This window comes from Anopheles darlingi, chromosome 3 (assembly GCF_943734745.1).
Source record: "Anopheles darlingi chromosome 3, idAnoDarlMG_H_01, whole genome shotgun sequence".
Classification (NCBI taxonomy): Eukaryota; Metazoa; Arthropoda; class Insecta; order Diptera; family Culicidae; genus Anopheles; species Anopheles darlingi.
In genome coordinates, this window is record NC_064875.1 from 42,273,439 (window position 1) to 42,291,393 (window position 17,955).

The window sequence follows — 17,955 nt, forward strand, 5'->3', positions numbered from 1 at the left end:
GATGCTTGTCACCTCACCAGATGATTGGCCCCATACCCCAACTGCACACTGCACACCTCGTCGGCAGTCATCGAGATTATTTTAAAACATTCCACACCATCAACTTTGATTACGAATAGCTTCCATCATATCGTACCCTCCACCGTTTTGCTCTCGTAGCCGCACATCTGATAGGCCCACACCTCTCTGCAGGAAATGTTCCGATGACTCCCAACCATCACCAGATAACCACAGTGACAGTCAATAAGCGGGACGGTGTTGCGTCTTGCACCATTACACATTACTCCCGTTCCCGATTTCATTTTTCTTCGTTCCTTCTTCTTTTTATCCAACCCTCGCGACCTTCCGCGTCGACACTAAAAGCCTGGTCGCACGGATTTTCCAGCCTGCCAATTTTCCGTCAACGCCAGCCAGCCTTGGTTTGGCTTTATCATTTTCAAAAAGGATAAGGCATCACTGATGCTGCTGCTGATGATGATGGTGGCGTGCGATGATTTGGGGCAACGCCTTTTTGGGGGTCCCGGTTTGGAAATTTAATGAAGAGATAATTTGTCCATCCTCCAACCACCAACCTTCACCTCGACCGGTTGGCCGATCCGGGAGGCGCTTCCGCTCTAGCAATCACGAACCAGTCGCCATCATCGTCATGGAGTCGCTCGGTCACATCACCAATCAAGTGATGCCGAAAATCCGCTCGGTATTGGCAAATTCATAAAGTCGATTCGGTGGCTGCTGCGATGCTGCGTCGATCTCTGATCTGACAGCCGGAAATGGGGCCTCCTCTCTAGAGGGGAGAGAGAGAGCCCATCGACTGATGAAACTGGTTTTAAAATGTTGACTTTATGATTTTTGGAAATGGAATTAGCGGAATCCGGAGCAAGGCGAAGGCCTTCCTAGCGCTTTCCTCCTAACTACTGCTGCTCCTCGCACCCAGTGAGAACCGCGTAGCGTAGAAACTTGACGAAGCGTAGCGAGTGGCGCGGAAAGAGAGAGAGAGAGAGGGATTAAAATTTTCGCCTCACCAAGTATCGACCTTTTGCGGGAACCTCCGCCCCGGAAAGTGCCGTGAAGTCGAGCAGAGGGTGCTGAGAGGATTATTGAAAGATTTTATCGAGAAGCCACTGACGACGGCGACGGCGCCGACGACGCTGACACAACGTTTGACAGAAAGAATGGCTTGCTGCGTCCCGGAAATGATGGAATTTCCTGGCCCTATAGTTTCGCCGTCCGCCATTTCGATTTTCACTCATCATCATGAAAACATTCGATGTGTTCTTATTTTTTTTTCCTATTTCTCTTTCCCGCAGCGAAATCACTGCCCCTGCACTGTGTGGTCGAGTCCGTCAGCTCACTGCAGACGACCCTTAACTTTGATGCCCGAAGTCCCTGGAAACGGCGCCCGAACGTCGAAACGGACAGCTACGTCATCATACCGGCGGCAACACCCTTTTGTGATATCGTCACGACCGCCCTCCAGCGGCTCGGTTACTCCAACGAGATCTCCAACACCGCACGAGGTTAGTATCTCTTCTTGAGATCCAATGCCAGCTTCTTCCAAGTAGTTGCATCTTCTCATCGCTCTCGATCCTTCTCGATCCTTCTCGATGCAGGTTCCATTTCGATCAAAAACTGGAAGTCCCTCTCGCTGGACGCCATCTCGGACAATCCGCTCGTCTCGGTCAGTGACATTCTCGGTGAGCTGACGTCCGTGGTGACGCTCAAGATCACGATCCTACGGAGCAAACCGACCCAGCTGGCCGAAATCAAGGACAAGCTACTGAAGCTGCTCATCCTCCAGTCACACGCGCTGCTCCGCTCGACCGGTTGTCCCCTCGATGAGGTAAGTTAGATACCCCTTAGGCTATACTACTACCGTAAGGCATTCAACAAGCGACCATCCCACCCTCGGTTTTGAACCAACGAAGAAATAGCTTGGGAACTGGAGAACTGAAGAAAGAAGTAAATTCCATCCGCAAATATTTATTCTACAACAGCTGCTACTGCTACTACTGCTGCCGGCTGCTCGACTATTGGCCATTCCCGGTGGGTTCACTTTCACTCTTCCTTCCGCATTTGTGGGTGGGCGAAGGGGGTGGCGCTTGGCAATCACAACACCCATCCCCCCCACATCGAAAATGCCTTAGGACTTGCGCGGCGGAAGGAGTCGGTGTGTACCTAATTCTAATTAAATTATTCCTTCCCGGCATCGACGGCATCGACGACGACTTGTCCTGCTGTGAGCTGCGACTTTTGGGCCCATTTGTGTCCGATTGATTGATCCTTTGGCTTCACTGTTGCTGCTGAGTGCTCGAGCCGCTTCCTAGCTGAGCCAAGCATGTCTTAGAAATCATTAACATTGCTTTGCTGGCGGTAAGAGAATGCTTTTAACTGCCCGAAACCGGGAGAGTTCTGGAGCCTTTTAACGTCGCGGAAGCGCCCACTCGGTATTTTCGTTTCATCTGCATAGCAGATAATGAATTTTTATTAAAATCCAGTCGCAGCTTGGAACATCCGGAGTCCGGAGTGGTATTTCCCGATTTCCCAGTAGCTCGCCTAGCACGCGTTCGATTGACGAATGCGGTCCGGTAGCTAACGGTTAAGCTGGATGAGAAGCAGGACCTTTTTGGGAAGCTAAAAAACAAATACTTACCACGAGGGATTTAGACTTTGGACGGAAAAGACATTTTTCGCTGCCTATTACCCTCAAGAGGCTCTCATTAGAGGAATGAAAAACTCAAATCTCTACCGAGGCTTCTGTACGGTCGAGTTTAACTCGGTAAAATTAAGAAACTCCTTGTCCAGAGTATAGCATATTGGCGAAAAATTTACCATTAGAAAATATGGCATTAGAAAAAAATCTAGTGATGAAATTGTCACTTTTTCTTACAGTTCTTCAATCGTTTTAAACCCTGATTCCACTTTCTTAGCTGCGTACAATAATAAAACGGTAGAAAATTGGAATAATCATCAAAAATGTGTTACGTCTTTCAACACTTTAGCTGATTGATGGAGCAGCTGCTTTTATTCAACACTATTCTCCATAAATCGCTCATTTTCAAATATTTTTCCAACTTTTCCCATCTTTCCAAATAACCAAACATTTCGTTTTTCAAACGAAATGTCAGTTCTCTATGGATTCGTCAATTTATAGACCTAGAATATCATAGTGTGACCGCTTGAAAATAGAAATTACCACCATATATTAGCTTAGATTCTCATAATCTAAACAAGGTGTAACACGCCAGAAGCACAGAACCTTTTGATTCACGACAATCTTTTCGCCATTGTTAGGGTGAACATTCCACGATTGTTTCCCCGATTGCTTGGACTGTAAAATACGCGCCATCGTCGTCGTACGCCTATCGGTGCCGTGTCGGCTAATCAATCGTGATATCAAGGGCTGCAAAAGCACTCACCTTGTGTATCGATCAGCTTACACACACTCACACAGAGCGTTCACAGAGATAGCCAATCTTTACAAGCGACTCGGGTTTGAAGCACCGGCCATAAAATCGACTACGGGAAGTGGTTCGGAGGGCATGGAATCGCGACGCGATGTCTGATCGGGATCAGAAGTGGATCGCTACCGGCTACTGGTTCGTCGTCGTCTCTCCCTTCTCAACATAACACCCGGAGCTCCCCCTCCCACCCCTTCTCCTTGATTGAGACACGGATTTTTATTGGGGCAATTGAAATCAATCATAAGCCACGCCACCCGAGACCCGAGACCCGAGTTCCAAGCACACGCACACACTCACAGCCACTGTCTTCTTCTCGTGCCCCACGGAACCAGAAAACAATAAACCACTTATGATTGAAGCGAACGAACGAACGAACCCCGCACGAAGGGGGCTTAGCTGCCCCGTTTCCGTTTGATCGTTTCCATTTGTAAGTTTTCCGGATTTCCCTTCTCCCGACTCCCCTCCCTACCCCACAGCATACAGCAGTGAGATGTGAAGCCTTTGCCAAAATCACCCAAAATGCCACTCATCCGGTTTGCGAATCTCGCATGATCTTAAGGTGGTTGTTCTCATTTGGGCTTTCGTGGTGTCGGCTGCTGACGTGTCGGTTGCTCAGGAACCGGTACGCCCATTGATCCACTTCCTGCTCAACTTTCCTCAAGCCTCTCGTCCGTACCGGGAGGCCAAATCAAACTAAGCGCGAGCCCAACCTCAGACAGAAGCTCGGGAGATACATTTCACAGAACGAAGATTGAATTGCGAAACGATTAGAAGCCTGCGCTGCGTGCGGTAATCCTTTTTCTCCGGTCCGGGGGGTAGGAAATTAAAATTAATATCTGCTTCCTAATGGTTATAAGGGCACACATACACACACACACACACACACACGTACGGATGCCACGTGTGGACACATCTGGAGTTCGCTGAAGGATCAGAGTTGCGTTCGTCTTTGCAACGACACTTCACGACGGTAAAAGGACTCGTTGGGATTTACTACCCAAGAGGTTAAGGCCCCCAGTACTCATCACCCTTGAGCGTGTGTGTGTGTCTCGGTGTGCGTGTCTGTGTGTGCGGGTTTTGCCCGAAAACAGCGGATTTATTGAAAATACTTCGAGATACCGGATGGAGAAGGTTCCTCTCCGTTCCGTTCCCGTTTCCCGTTGTCGGTGTCAGACAAACAAATAAGAAGTATTAAGTAGAAGCATTTATCCCGGTCCCCGGCCTCTTCTCAGCCGAGGGACCTGCGGCTCCTCCTTTCCTCCTCTGCGCCACGACAGTGCTTACCATAACTGTGGCAGCAGCAGCAGCAGCAGCATCGTCGAGCAGCGATTATCGAGCGTCCAGCACACATCTTCACCAACCCAAACATCCGTCGATCTCTGGCAGCTCTGGGGAGTAATGTCAAGTACTCGCTCTTTCTCTCTGCCTTTTGTGAGCAATTGTTCTCCAGCCCGATTTTGGAAACAATCGTCGCCCTTGCGCACGAATGTTGCTGAACCTTTTTGGCCTGAACGGAACGGATCGGGCACACACACATACGCGCGTGCTAGGACGATATCATCGGGAGATAAACACGTCCTTAGGACCTGCTTCTCGGATACTCGGATGGTTGGAAGAAGGAGGTAGCGTCGCGAGCGCCGGTTGGTGGATCCATGCATCAACCCTTCGCTGCTGCTTCTTAAACCGGAATTGGCAGAGCGATCCTTAATACCGGCACCTGCTACAGAGAGAGGGAGAGAGAGAGAGACAGTTCCCCGGTTCCTCCCTCCCCTTGGTTCTGCTCCTTACTTTTCAATCGCGAGCACAACACCGAAGCATCCGTCGTCCGTGTTCGCGCTGTTCGAACGCTTGTTCCACCCAACGCCTCGTCTCAGACCAGTGTGTGTGTGTGTGCTCTCCTTCCCTTTCTTAGCTGGCTTATAATACATCAGACACTTGAAATCTTTCTGCCACTGTTAAGCCTTTTCCAGCTTCCAGCTCCTACACTCAACACACTCGCCACCACCTTCGCCCCCTCTTTACCGGATTCCGGATCCCAATCCAGAGAGGATCACTGAACCGGGCCGCTGCCGCCACCGCCGAGTCCTTCGGCAACAGTACCGTCAACGTCTTAAAGATATCTCCCTCCAACACCAGTGAGCTGCTCTGCTCCGGTCTGGTGCTGATGGTGCTTCTCGAGAGCTTTCGGGCAAAAACAAATCTATTTATTATGAGCCAGCCGGGTATCAGCATGTGTGTGTGTGTAGTAGGGGGTGGTGTGTAGAAGGTGAGGAGGTTTAAGATTTAACTCTTCTCCCCAAACGCCGCCTCCCTCTACCATCGCTTTTCTCATCCCAAGCGAGAGGTTTTGGATGTGAAAACATTGTCAGCAACAAAGCAGGCTGCGAGAGGACGGTCATGGCTATCCTTGATGGCTCGAACTCGACGAGCGACTCAACTCCTTTCCATCCGCCCGCTTCAGGGCCATCCACCGGAATACCGGTTCTGGGTTGCCGTTTGGATGCGAAAACATTTTTGATTATCCTAATAAGATTAAGTCGATCCCCGCACGAACCAGAGGAGGAGCTCGGTGTTCTCGTTGCTGCTGTTCACTTGCCTGCCACTAACAAGTCGCTGGCCCCTGGAGTCTTCTCTCCTTCAACGTCGTTGCATCGCTAGCGTCTAAACTAATGAGTGGCCTTAGAGAATCAATTATTGCTCCGTTTCGCTTGGATTGGCTTGGATGGCGTGTTGTGGCCAACACAAGATAACTCCTTCTGGAACGGCTCAAACGAGGCCACCACGAGGTAGTGAAGTAGGTGGTGAAGATGGTGTCTGGCTCACTGATAAGATAACCTCCAAATCATCAGCAACATCGTCATCGGTGTCATTGGTTTTTGCTCCACTACTCTTCATTCGCGCTCCAAAGAGAACGAGAAACTCAGGTCGCCATTGCTCTGACAGCTTTTCGTTGGTCCATATCGACAATTGGCAGTAGCTACTTCTACGCACGTCTTTTCTAATGTATCTTCTCCTTTATTATCTCTATTCCCAGATAACACTGTCACAGATTTGTCGCAGTCCGCTGCAGAATACGTTCCCGTTCGGACCGGAGATTAGCGAAGAGACGCGGCGTAGCTTCGATCAGTGGTGGAGCAATCAGTTGGCCCCGCAACCGAATCCGATCGCCCACAAGATCCTACCGTTCGTCAATCCGCAGCAACCGGGCGATCATCTGGACTTCTCCAGCCAAGGCTTTTCGGCCAGTTTGCTCGGACAGTCGAAGCGTGATGTTGGGCTGCTGGTTGGTGGTGGTGGTGGTGGTGTAGCAGACCATGTCGGTGGAGGTACTGGAGTCGGCGTTGGCATTGGTGCCGGTGGTCATCATCATGTAAGCCCGGGACATCATCCACTGGTAGGTCATCCGGCACTTCAGACCATTCCATCGCCCTACCCGAACCAAAAGACGCGCATGAGGACAAGCTTCGATCCGGAGATGGAGCTCCCGAAGCTGCAACGTTGGTTCCAGGAGAATCCTCATCCATCGCGCCAACAGATCCAACAGTACGTGGTAACGCTCAATTCCCTCGAGTCACGCCGTGGCCGAAAGCCGCTGGACGTGAATAACGTCGTGTACTGGTTCAAGAATGCCCGCGCGGCACAGAAGCGAGCCGAGATGCGGCAGGGTATGACGAATGGGTTCGGAACACCGGGCATGATGTCACTGTCGCAGGCTGGGGATTATATGAAGAGTTCACCGAGTGCACCTTCGGAGGATATTGATGCCCTGTCGCAGGATGAGATGGATGATGAGCTGGAGGATCGTCCGATGTCACCGCAGCTTCCACTTTCACTGACAATCCACGAAAGGAATCATCCACTTACACCGACTACCGTCCTCGGGCAAACACCGATCAAACAGGAACCTCATCTAGTAACCAGTGGTAGTGGTGATGGTGGTTCCGTCAACAGTCCACCTCCTTCGCCACATTCGAACTCGAATCACGGTGGTGGCCATTCGCAGGCGCAGAATACTGCCCAGAACAACAACAACAATAACAACAATGGATCCACGAACAACTCCACGGCCAGTAACCACGGGACGACCGCCGCCGGGCTGTCCTCGAACCTGAACAACAACAACAACAGTAACCATGGTAACAACGAGTCAATCAACAGTGAGTCGGGAGATCGTGCACAAGATCGGAGCGGTGGTCCCAAATCGAACTACTCGGGCGAAAGGAGCAACTCACCACCCCGTTCGTCCCGTTCGCCCGCCTCCGAAGATCTCGATATGGATGAACCGGATGTGAGCAACTTGGACGACTATCGGACAACACCGTCCCCGGATTCCGGCAAACGTCAGCTGCCCTTCCCGATGAACAATCCGATGCTTTCGCACTCGATCATGTACATGTCGCACTACATTCCGGCCATGCAGGGTGCGGCCGGGATGCACCTGAAGGGTGACTTTAATCCGGCCGGACCACATGCGGCCGCCGTCCTCGGTCAGGGTGGTCTCAATCTGTCGTTCAACAGTGACGAACGGCGGAAGCGCAACCGAACGTTCATCGACCCCGTCACCGAGGTACCGAAGCTGGAGCAGTGGTTCTCGATGAATACGCATCCCTCGCACACGCACATCCTGAAGTACACCGAAGATCTCAACCGGATGCCTTACCGGTAGGTAGCGCCTTTTTGGGGTTTCCGGACGAGTTGTTCGTGGGGACAGTCCCGGTAACAGTAACTTACTATCTTTCTCTCTATTCTCTCCTCTATCCCTCTCTGTGCAGCCAAAAGTTCCCGCGACTGGAGAGCAAAAATGTGCAGTTTTGGTTCAAGAATCGACGCGCCAAGTGTAAACGGTTGAAGATGTCCCTGTACGATCCGGCTCAGCTGGCCAACCTGAGCGAACAGGCCCATCTGGCGGCACTACACGATGCACCGCACCTGTCCGGACTGCACGATGCCTCCCAGCTACCATCGTTCCATCATGGCGACCGGGATTAAAGCGACGCAACGGGATGCCGTAGTCGGCGTTGTCCGTTCGATCGCGATCCATCCGATCGATCGTCACTTCCTTCACCGAACCAAAGAGGGTAAAGAGGGTGGTTGCCAGAGGGGGTGTTGCTAGCGAGTGGAGGTGCTGGCCAACAACGAAACAGAAGCGTTAGGTGTATGTGCGAAGTCAGGTTAGCTCGTGATGCGATGTCCTTTATCAACGAAATGGTAGTATCACCTTTTCTCTCTCACTCACTCAAGCTTCTCATAGCCTCCTCTTCCTTTTGTATCCTTTTGTTCGACCGCAAGTCGCGAGTCTTGGAAGGCTTCTCCTGTGGAACACTTTCCAGTGACTGTGGCCGAGGGATTCGATCAAAGCAACCAGTATTTACGACAATGAAGCCCCGTTTTTTCGGAGGTCCTTTTTTGGGACACAAAAAACGGAACGAATCAGTGGCATGAGCCTGCGTAGCTTGCAGCTGGCCAGAACCATTGCCGCCGTATTTCCACCAACACTGCACTGCACCACCACCACCCCTCGTGTGCATGCGAGATAATGGGATGGAAATCAAATGATTTAAACACAATATAATACCACCCAACGTACTTGCTGTGTGCGTGCGTGCGTGTGTGTGTGATAGTGGAAAATCATATCTCCCTTCTTCTCCTCTTGCACGATAAGCTCCGCTTCCCGTGGAAGAACCATCCCGGAGTGTCCGGTCTTTGGTTTCTTTGTAAAACGACGCGATCGGCGTGGCGTGCGCGGGTTTTTCCGAACCGGTTTCGCGGCATTACTTCGCGCGCACGAGTTCCAGGGGGAAAAATCATCATCCTTGGTAATACCCACCGCAGCAGCATCCTCCGCAGGATTCATCGAAAAGCTTCCCGGGGACGACGAGTAACGAGGATGCAGCATTGCAGCAGCAGCAGCAGCAGCAGCAAGGACCAAACAACCTGTTGCCTGTACTGTCTGCTAGTGCTCCGATCTGCCTTTATGCTCATTTATGAGTGATGAACAGTTTGCAGTTGCACCCCAAACCTCGGAAAGCGCCACCATTATGGGGATAGGGCGTGGTGATACGGGGGGATTGGTTCGATGATGGCGACCCGGCCCCGGGATGGAATTACGCTGCTAATTATATTATTAAAACAAATGGAATGAAAAACGAGCCCCTGGTGCTGGTGGTGAATCAGGTGGAAAATCCTGGTAGCTACCACGGACGATGGAGCGCCAGCGCGTCCGCGGCGTGGCGTGGCGTGCGGACCGTGATTGACAATTTCATGAAAGAGCGACTCAGCGGTCCATCATCACCACCGCACCGGCTGGCGGCCTATAAAGAGCTCGACAGACAGAGAGAGAGAGATAGAGAGAGATTTTCCGGGTGAACTACAAAGCGACCTCCTCTGGCCCCTTTATTACCTTCCTCCGTTGCTTTTCCCTTACCGCAACAAAAGCTCAACAGGCTCCGGGGACGCACTCACATACACACGCATGCACGCACACACACACGGGCCCCCAGGGCATAATATTTATGATTATTTATTAATTAATAGGCGGAAAATGCACTTGTGTGCCGTGTTGTGCAGGAGAGGAGCTGGTGCATCTCCTCTTGGAACGCTTCAATCAAAAGCCTGGAACCTTGTGGTGGTCAGTGTCAGTGAGGAAGGAAGAGAGGGAGAGAGAGAGGAAGGGGGGTCCAACCGACCGCTTATTACATTAGCGGTTTTTCCCAATTTTCGGAGCGATTTTCCGATCGATCCGATATTGTTGTCGCACCGCCGGTCCTCCAACCACGGTTTACCATAATGAGCGTTGCGAACGAGCCAGCGAGCGAGCGAGCGAGCGGCTTTTGTGTGCACTCGCCGGGGACGCCACTAATGCCGCCGCAGAAAGAAGTGGTCAAGGGAGGTAGCTTGGTTGCGAGAAAATTGGAAAAATCACTAAAACCATCCACCGAGCGCTCGCGAGTGCTGTGGTTAGTATGAGGTGATGTGAAGCACATAATATGGAGACCGATATTCGGTGTCTGTCTCTCTCTCTCTCTCGCGGTACCGGGACAGAGAGAGAGAGGCGCACTATATGCACTTAACTATAATTCTTTAAAAAAAAACATCGAAACTAACGCGAAATGACGGTATGTAATACCAATTCCTAGGGCGCTCTATATAGTTGGCTAATCATTAGCTGGTACAGTTAGCGAACACAAAGAGAGAGAGCGAGAGAGAGAGAGAGAGAGAGTGCACGGATCTCCCTAATTTTGTTTTGTTTTTTGTTTCTGGTACGTCCAAATCCGTTCCAACGGGGTAGAAAAAGTGCGGATTTCCCGAGAAAGGTAGCCATGTAAGAAATCAAACATTTCAAACAAATCAAACGACGACGACGACGACGACGAAGTCCAAACGCGAAGCTATGTTATGTGAAAAGAAAGAGAATAGAGAATAGCGAACATATGCTAGTGAGTGATGGTCTAACTTTACCTTGTACATAGATGTATCTGTATACATAAACGATAGTTATATGCTAGCCAATAGGAAGAAGCAGAAAAACGGGGGGGGGGAGTTAGTTCTAGTAGCGTAAGAAGCATAGCGTACACTAAGCTAAGTAAAGACAGTTTAAATTAGAACAAAATATTGCAAACTGGGCACGAACCGGGGGGGAAAAAACGATTTTACATCGAGATGTAGCACACAGATACACACAGAAACACACACACACACATACCTGTTCACTTCACACCACCCCCCAGCACACCGTACACTATTGTCTCCTAGCGTCTGTAATTATGAGAGGTCGGAGGGCCCTTGAGGGCCAAAGTCAGCATTCCCGCAGCATTTTTAGTAAACTAGTGAAGTAGTGAAAGTGTCCTCTAATATTCCCGCGAAGCAAGCGAAACATTAAACTAATAAATCCGACGAAAAAAAAAACAAGCTTAGTGTGTAATCAGCAGCAGCAGCAGGAGGAGAAATTTCGTAAATCTCGCGTTCACAGACTCAACAACCCCAAATTACCCCCGAAGGTATGCAAAGTCGCCGCCGTCTGCGGCGGCAGAAGAGGAAAAAAGAAACTCCGATTTTGCTCCACAAAACAAAAAAGTGTAAACACAAAAAATGAGATATAAATATACCCTAGAAATCAGCTCGTAAAACTATTCCCAAATCATGCGTTCACTGTTTTGTTTGCTGTTGATTGTTTGTTCTTCTTCTTCAATAAATCCGTCCGTCCGTCCGTCCGTCCGTTCGGGGACCTTGGAAAGAACCGCGTGCACCACGGGATGAGGATCTCGGCATCGGATTGTGAGGTCATGATGATGGATTCCCCTCGTTGTCCTGCATTTTATTTTTGCCTTCCCTCTCCCGGGACGACGTGTTCCGGGTTGGGGGGGGATTAAACATTTCTGCACTGATTGCAGCACTCAATGGTAGTCGGATTCAAAACGGAACGGAACTCGAGGATCTTCTGTGGAAGGAACCGTGACGACCGAACGACCCCCCCGTGCCCGGTAGCTTAATCTCCGACCTTTCCTTTTCGTCCTTTTTTTTTTGTTTGTTAAATCTTTTGTCGTCGATCAACGTCATATGTGGGCCCACGGAAGCCGCTTAACAAGGAGCAGCACCCAGAATCACAATCGTTAAAGCATAATGAACCGCAGCATCATAACCTCACATTGAACCGGTGAAAAGAAGGGTGAGGAAACTAAGGCACCATTCACCCATTCACCTTCAGGATTTTGAGGAATTTTCGCGAAGAAAATGCAAATGAATCCCCCACTCCTGTTCCTCACTGCCGTGTTGTTCCTCACTGCCGCTTCTTCGGTCCATAAATTGATAATAAAAACGTTCCCGCCGCCAGTTAATTACAATTACTCATAATTCTCGCTCACGATTGTCGGTGTGTGTGTGTGTGTACGAGGGAAAGGGGAAGGAAGGGAGGGTTGTTTGCGATTTTTCCCGGATTTAGATCGGAAGGACTACCAGGGACACCGTGTTTTGTAAGCGAGAAACCGATACGACGAACACGTAAGGGGAACAATATCCGCCGTTCCGGTGGTGAAACTTCACGCAACGCGTAAATCCTCCCCGCGACCGTATATCCCTTTTTGCGGTGACGTTAACCCCCTCTTGCCTTCGCTCCTCTGGCCACCTCTCCACAGCAGCCATCTCCAACCAGTGAGGCGCGCTGCTGCTGCTGCTGCTGCTGCTGCTGCTGCTGTCAAAGCCTTCCAGCTGAGGTGTAAAAATAGCGGAACAATAAATCTTAAAACTTTCCATACATCCTTCTTCTACCGAGGGAGAGGGAAAGCATTCCAGGTGGAAAAACGAATCCCTCCCTTCCTTCTCTTTTCCTTGCTCTCTCTCTCTTCTTCACTCCCTCCTTCGTTCTCGCTTACCGGTGAAAGTGTGAAAGAAAATAGAATTAAATTATTATTATCTTCAAACGATTATGTGCATGATTTATTGTCTCATAAGATTCGGGGCCGTTCTTAGCGGGGGCGGACTTTCATTTACCACCACCCCAATCTTCACTCCCCCCTTCCACATTCACTCTCTCCCTGCGTCTCTTCCACTGTCCCTGTTGCGAGGTTCATAAAACTGAAATCCTCACGATGAAGGATCTTCACGCCAACCAAAGGAGGCTATGACGCCAACCAAAGGAGGCTACGACGCCAGCCGCCGAGCTCCTGCTTCTTATAAGGATAAGGAGCGCCCTTGGTATACAATGCTGGCCCCTGGCTGGCTGGCTGGTCCTCTCCATGGCCATGGATGACGAGCAAAAGGAATGCAAACGAAACGAGCTGGCTCACATTTGGCGTGAATTTGTCCTCGCACACAGGCACCGACCTGGTGGACAGGATTGATTCGCTCGAGGACCCCGGAAGCAACGTCAACGATAGGCGTTATGTCGTTGGCTGCCGGTGGCTTATCTTGGCCGCTGGTGGTGGTACTGCTAGAAAATGGATGTCTTGGAGCACACTTCCATTCGTGTGCTCGGTAGCTCCCGGTCCTTTGCTGGTGTGCTGCAAGTCGTTTAATCTGGAGGTAGCTTTGCTGAGTAATTTATGGGTCTTATGGCAAGGAGAGAGAGAGAGAGAGTGTGTGTGTGTGTGGAGCAGCACCTCCACTTGGCCGCCAGACAGCAACCTCGACGCTTGTCAACAAAACTCGAATAATGAGAAGCGAAGAGCTGGTGACGACTTATGGAGTGAAAGTGAAGCAAAAAGAGAGAAAAAAAACGCCCTAAAGTATCTTCACTGCATGGAAGAATCCCCGGGAACCCGGAGAATTTATTTCCGCATTCCATTACACAATCTCGGCGCCGCGGCGCTGCCGATTTGCACCAGACTGATGGACTGCTGCCCTGGAAGAGCTGGAACATTTTAAATCATTTAGTGAAGCTCTTTTGCTCCTTTATGCTGCTCCTCTGAAGATGAAGTATTGAACCCAAGATCCTTACCCTTAAATAGTGGCCCTTGGGAGCATATCCTCAACACGATCACAAGTACCGGTCTTATCAGCCCTCCACACAAGCCACTTAGTGGCCTCTCTTCTGTCCCCAAAAACGGGGGGCACAACGACTGGCGCACTTATGTCGAGGGTACCGAGCGCACAACATCCGGCCACAAACATCCAGGATGCAGGAGATGAAAGTGACTCGGTCCTCGGTCCTCGGTCCTGACTAATCAAGACGTTAAACGTGTGCGTGTGTAGCATGTGAGGCCACTTTCGAGGCTTTCGGGTCAAATCACGGGTACTCCCGGGCCCGGGCTCGTTGTGGCAACCTCATTTAACACCGGAAAGCCTGGCAGGCCAATCACGCGAGGGCGCGCCAGCGCTAGCGGCCACCGCAAATCATGCATCCCGGGCATGTGCCGCCTGCCCGGACGGACGAAACTATTTATGACTTTTTGCACCGCAGCATAGCTTCTCCTCCTGCCATTGCCACCGGATCATTATGATGGCCTCCTCCTGGTTAACAGCCGCCCGTTTCTCACTTCCGGGCGTGCAAGGACGTGCCAGACCCCCGTGCGTGGTGTGTGTGTGCGCCAAGCGAATGCTAAGTAAAGATTATTTTCTCATATTCACAGCCACTGTATGTGTGTGTGTGCGTGTATGTATGTGCGTCTTAAGCATACCTCCTCCTGCCACCAAAACCAAGCCACCAGAAGGGTCGCTTAAGACACCAGGAACACTCTCACACACTATTTCATCCACCCGGAGGACCGCGGGACTCTCTCCCCCTCTCCCGCCCGGCCCTCCTTTGCTTTCTTCGGAAAAGAGATGAACCACCATCTCCCTCCTCACAAGTGGCGTGTACGCCTTGTAAGCGGTCCCTCGCACCATTTAATGAAGGTTTAATATTTATTAATTTATTGCACACGAGCATAAAAGATAATTTATTTATTATCTTGTAGCTACCGCAGCGGCTCGAGCGCCCACATTTGCGAGGATGAGACCTTTCCGGTCGTCCGGGGGCTCTTGAGTCGGTGGTGGCCAACATTACGCTGGAGCCTTGGGTTTTTGGGGAAAAGTTTCGGTAACCGCGGTTAACCGCATTGATCGAGTTGTAAGGACGATGGCGTCGAACGATTTCCTTCGATCTACGCCAACCACAAACAGCGAGATTGTAAATCTCCATCGCGTTCGTGAGGCCACACCTGGGTCCTTTTCGGGCGCTCATTACCGTGGCAACGTGCCGGCGGGGCTTCTGACTGGTTCGTGGGGATTTGCTCGTGATCATGCTGATAGCTGGCGTTATTAATGTTGGACTCACATTAATGTTTGGCCGCCCTCGTCGCCGCCTGTCTAATTCCCGTTCGGTAATTAAGAAATATTTTTCTTCCGTTCTTCGTAGCATGGGGAGCCGCAATGTCCTCCAACCAGTGCGCCGTCACAGTTGGAGTGCTAAATAGACGTAAATAGAGAAGAGAAAGCAAGGGACTAACAGGGCTTTTTAGTACAACTAAAGCGATTTCTCATCACATTGTCCTAATCATTAAATGGAAAGCGGTTCACAAACGCTTTGAAAAGATTGATCAATATTATTGATGCAATAACGACGTATATTGACGTCTTTTTTATCGTATTTAGGGAGTATTAACGTGATGATCAATAAATATATCTTCCATAAACCAGAACCACAGACGCATCAATATGGGACGTAAATTCATGTAAAAGTTTTAAGATATAGGCATTTAGAATGGCCCCTATTGACTCTAATTAAACCACATTAACCCCCGTTTATAAACTGGTGTCTGAAATAATAAGTGAAAAGGGACTTAAATGGACTAAACATTGTTCTGAAACATATTTCCGAAGGAAGACAATTATTTATGCATTATAATTCAGTTAAACTCTTTTATACGTCCCCCTTGTTAATCACTTAGCTAAAATTGCATAACACCTGATGAAAATGACATAACAATGTTAACTGACAGTTTGACGTATTCGTTAATATGGCCTTTAGACAAAGTTATTATTCGACCTCATCGATATATTTTATGCGTTCTGAAAATCTTCAATTTTATTGGCAGCATATCAATCAGTAATGGCAGGCAATTCATGCAAGTATTGATAAATAATATTGAGCGTGTATGAGCCGTTTAACTAAATCCAAAGAAACTCTTTGCCTTCCTCTGCTTTGGTCTACAAAATGGCGCTCTAATCGAGACGATGAGCAGCAAACTATCCCCGGTCGCAAAAACTACATTTCCGCCACAATCCAGGATGAGATAGCGTCGTTCAACGGCTGTCACCGGTGGGACAGGTGCCACCGGTGACATCTTCCGTTTCCTCTTCTTCACCACACCAGCACAGCCCGGTGTCCGTTACTGGTTTGGAGTTCTCCTAAGAAGTAGCAGATTGAAGTGGACCATTCCAAGCAGTAGCCGCAGCAGCAGCAACTGTTTGATAGCGAAGCTGCTTCACTTCACAGGTTGATGATGATTTCTGGTTTTCGTTTCCGATTTTTGTCAAACCGGAAATCGTCCTCATCTTTCAGTTCGGTTGCTCATCCCCCATTAAACAATAGCAGTTGTACTTTAAGGGATTGTTAAACCTCCTTAAAGGAACTTCGCAACGCAGCTCACTTGGATTCCTATGATGAACTGCATTAATTGAATCCCGGACTCCCGGCAATATGAATAGTCGTGCAGTCCATCAGCTGGCCATGGGGTGCGACTACCCTCGTGTATGAAAAACGAAAAGAAAATGCTTGTCTCTCCTCTGAGAATCGGGTAGATAGTGCCTGGAGAGATGAAAAATTTGAATAAAATCGAAATTTATGCTTTAAATAATTTTCCTAAGTCAGCTTTTTATTACATTTTTTCTCACATGGACACACACACGAGATGCGATGCTTGCACCATTCTGCCGCTGGCACGAAACGGTTAGAGTGAAATATTGTTCCGATTTGCACTGCGGTTTCTACCAGCAGTGCTTGCGTGTGAGTCCCACTGGGCCAATGAAAACCGCACCAAAAAAAAAAGGATATGTGCGAAGACCGGGGAGCGAGCATACATTCTCATCACTACTGGCTCTTCTTGCAAGACACACCATCATCGCCGTTTCACCGCGGTGCAAATCATCCCCGGTGTGTGTGTGTGTGTGTGTGAGAGCGAGCGCGTCCAAAAATCCTTAAATCAAATCTTCATAACGTTTTGCCTCACGCATCCTGGGGGCTGGCCGGCCGACCGGGTGTCGGCGAATCATTCATGATTTAAAAGTTTAGATAAGTATTTATCTCGCCAATGTATTCTCCATGCTGCCCGCTCCCTTCTCTCGCGGGGCGCTCTCTAGCTTTGTGGTTTGCGATTTATTTGACAGCCACACGAAAGGAAGTGCAAGTTCGTGGTGTTTGCGATGCTCGCTTCTAAACATGCTACTACACACCATCGCGCGTGTTGTGCCAGTAATTGTATGCTTTACACAGGGTAGGAATGTATGAGGAGGAATTTCTCTGATTTATTAGACGGCAAATAAAATTATGCTCGCAATTGTTTTGATTTTTATGCGCCTCGCTCCCTCGCTAAATGGTGAGCATAAATTCGTTTCCCAAATGTTTCGGCTTCGGTATCAGCAGGTACCATCTCCCAAACCGAACATTAAACATGAGCATGAGATAAAACGAAGTAGCTTCGAAGCAGAAGAAGAATCCAGAATCCATTTGAAAAACAATGCAAAGACAGCACAAAATGGTGATTGATCAGCAGAAATCGAGCAGATTGATCCGGATTGATCGAGAAGAAGAGATCCATTTAACAATTCATGCTAATCTACTTTCGCAACTCGTTCGCCAAAGCGGTGAGGGGTGCATTTAGGGCCGGAATGCTGACCTTGTTCTCTTTGGTGGTACACATCTGGATTAGTCATACCAATTTGCTTTCCCTCCTCACAAGCGAATGGAGAAGATTCTCTATTTTTTTAAATATCCCCTGGCCATGACCCGAAGGATTACCGCTACAAACACACACACATGAAGTAGCTCCCTCTTACGAAGTGAACATCTGTCCTCGCTGTC

The 17,955-nt window shown here is 49.5% G+C and overlaps 1 protein-coding gene across 1 annotated transcript in view; it reads left to right on the plus strand.

The window, feature by feature from the left end:
* The window catches only part of LOC125957201 (uncharacterized), an 86,518-nt gene extending 75,044 nt beyond the window's left edge, over positions 1-11,474 (plus strand). The window contains exons 3-6 of the mRNA XM_049689730.1: positions 1,308-1,517; positions 1,611-1,840; positions 6,496-8,123; positions 8,234-11,474. Coding sequence (XP_049545687.1) covers positions 1,308-1,517; positions 1,611-1,840; positions 6,496-8,123; positions 8,234-8,450 — 2,285 coding nt within the window. The 3' untranslated portion in view covers positions 8,451-11,474. The remainder of the gene's footprint in view (positions 1-1,307; positions 1,518-1,610; positions 1,841-6,495; positions 8,124-8,233) is intronic.
* Positions 11,475-17,955: the final 6,481 nt, after the last annotated feature.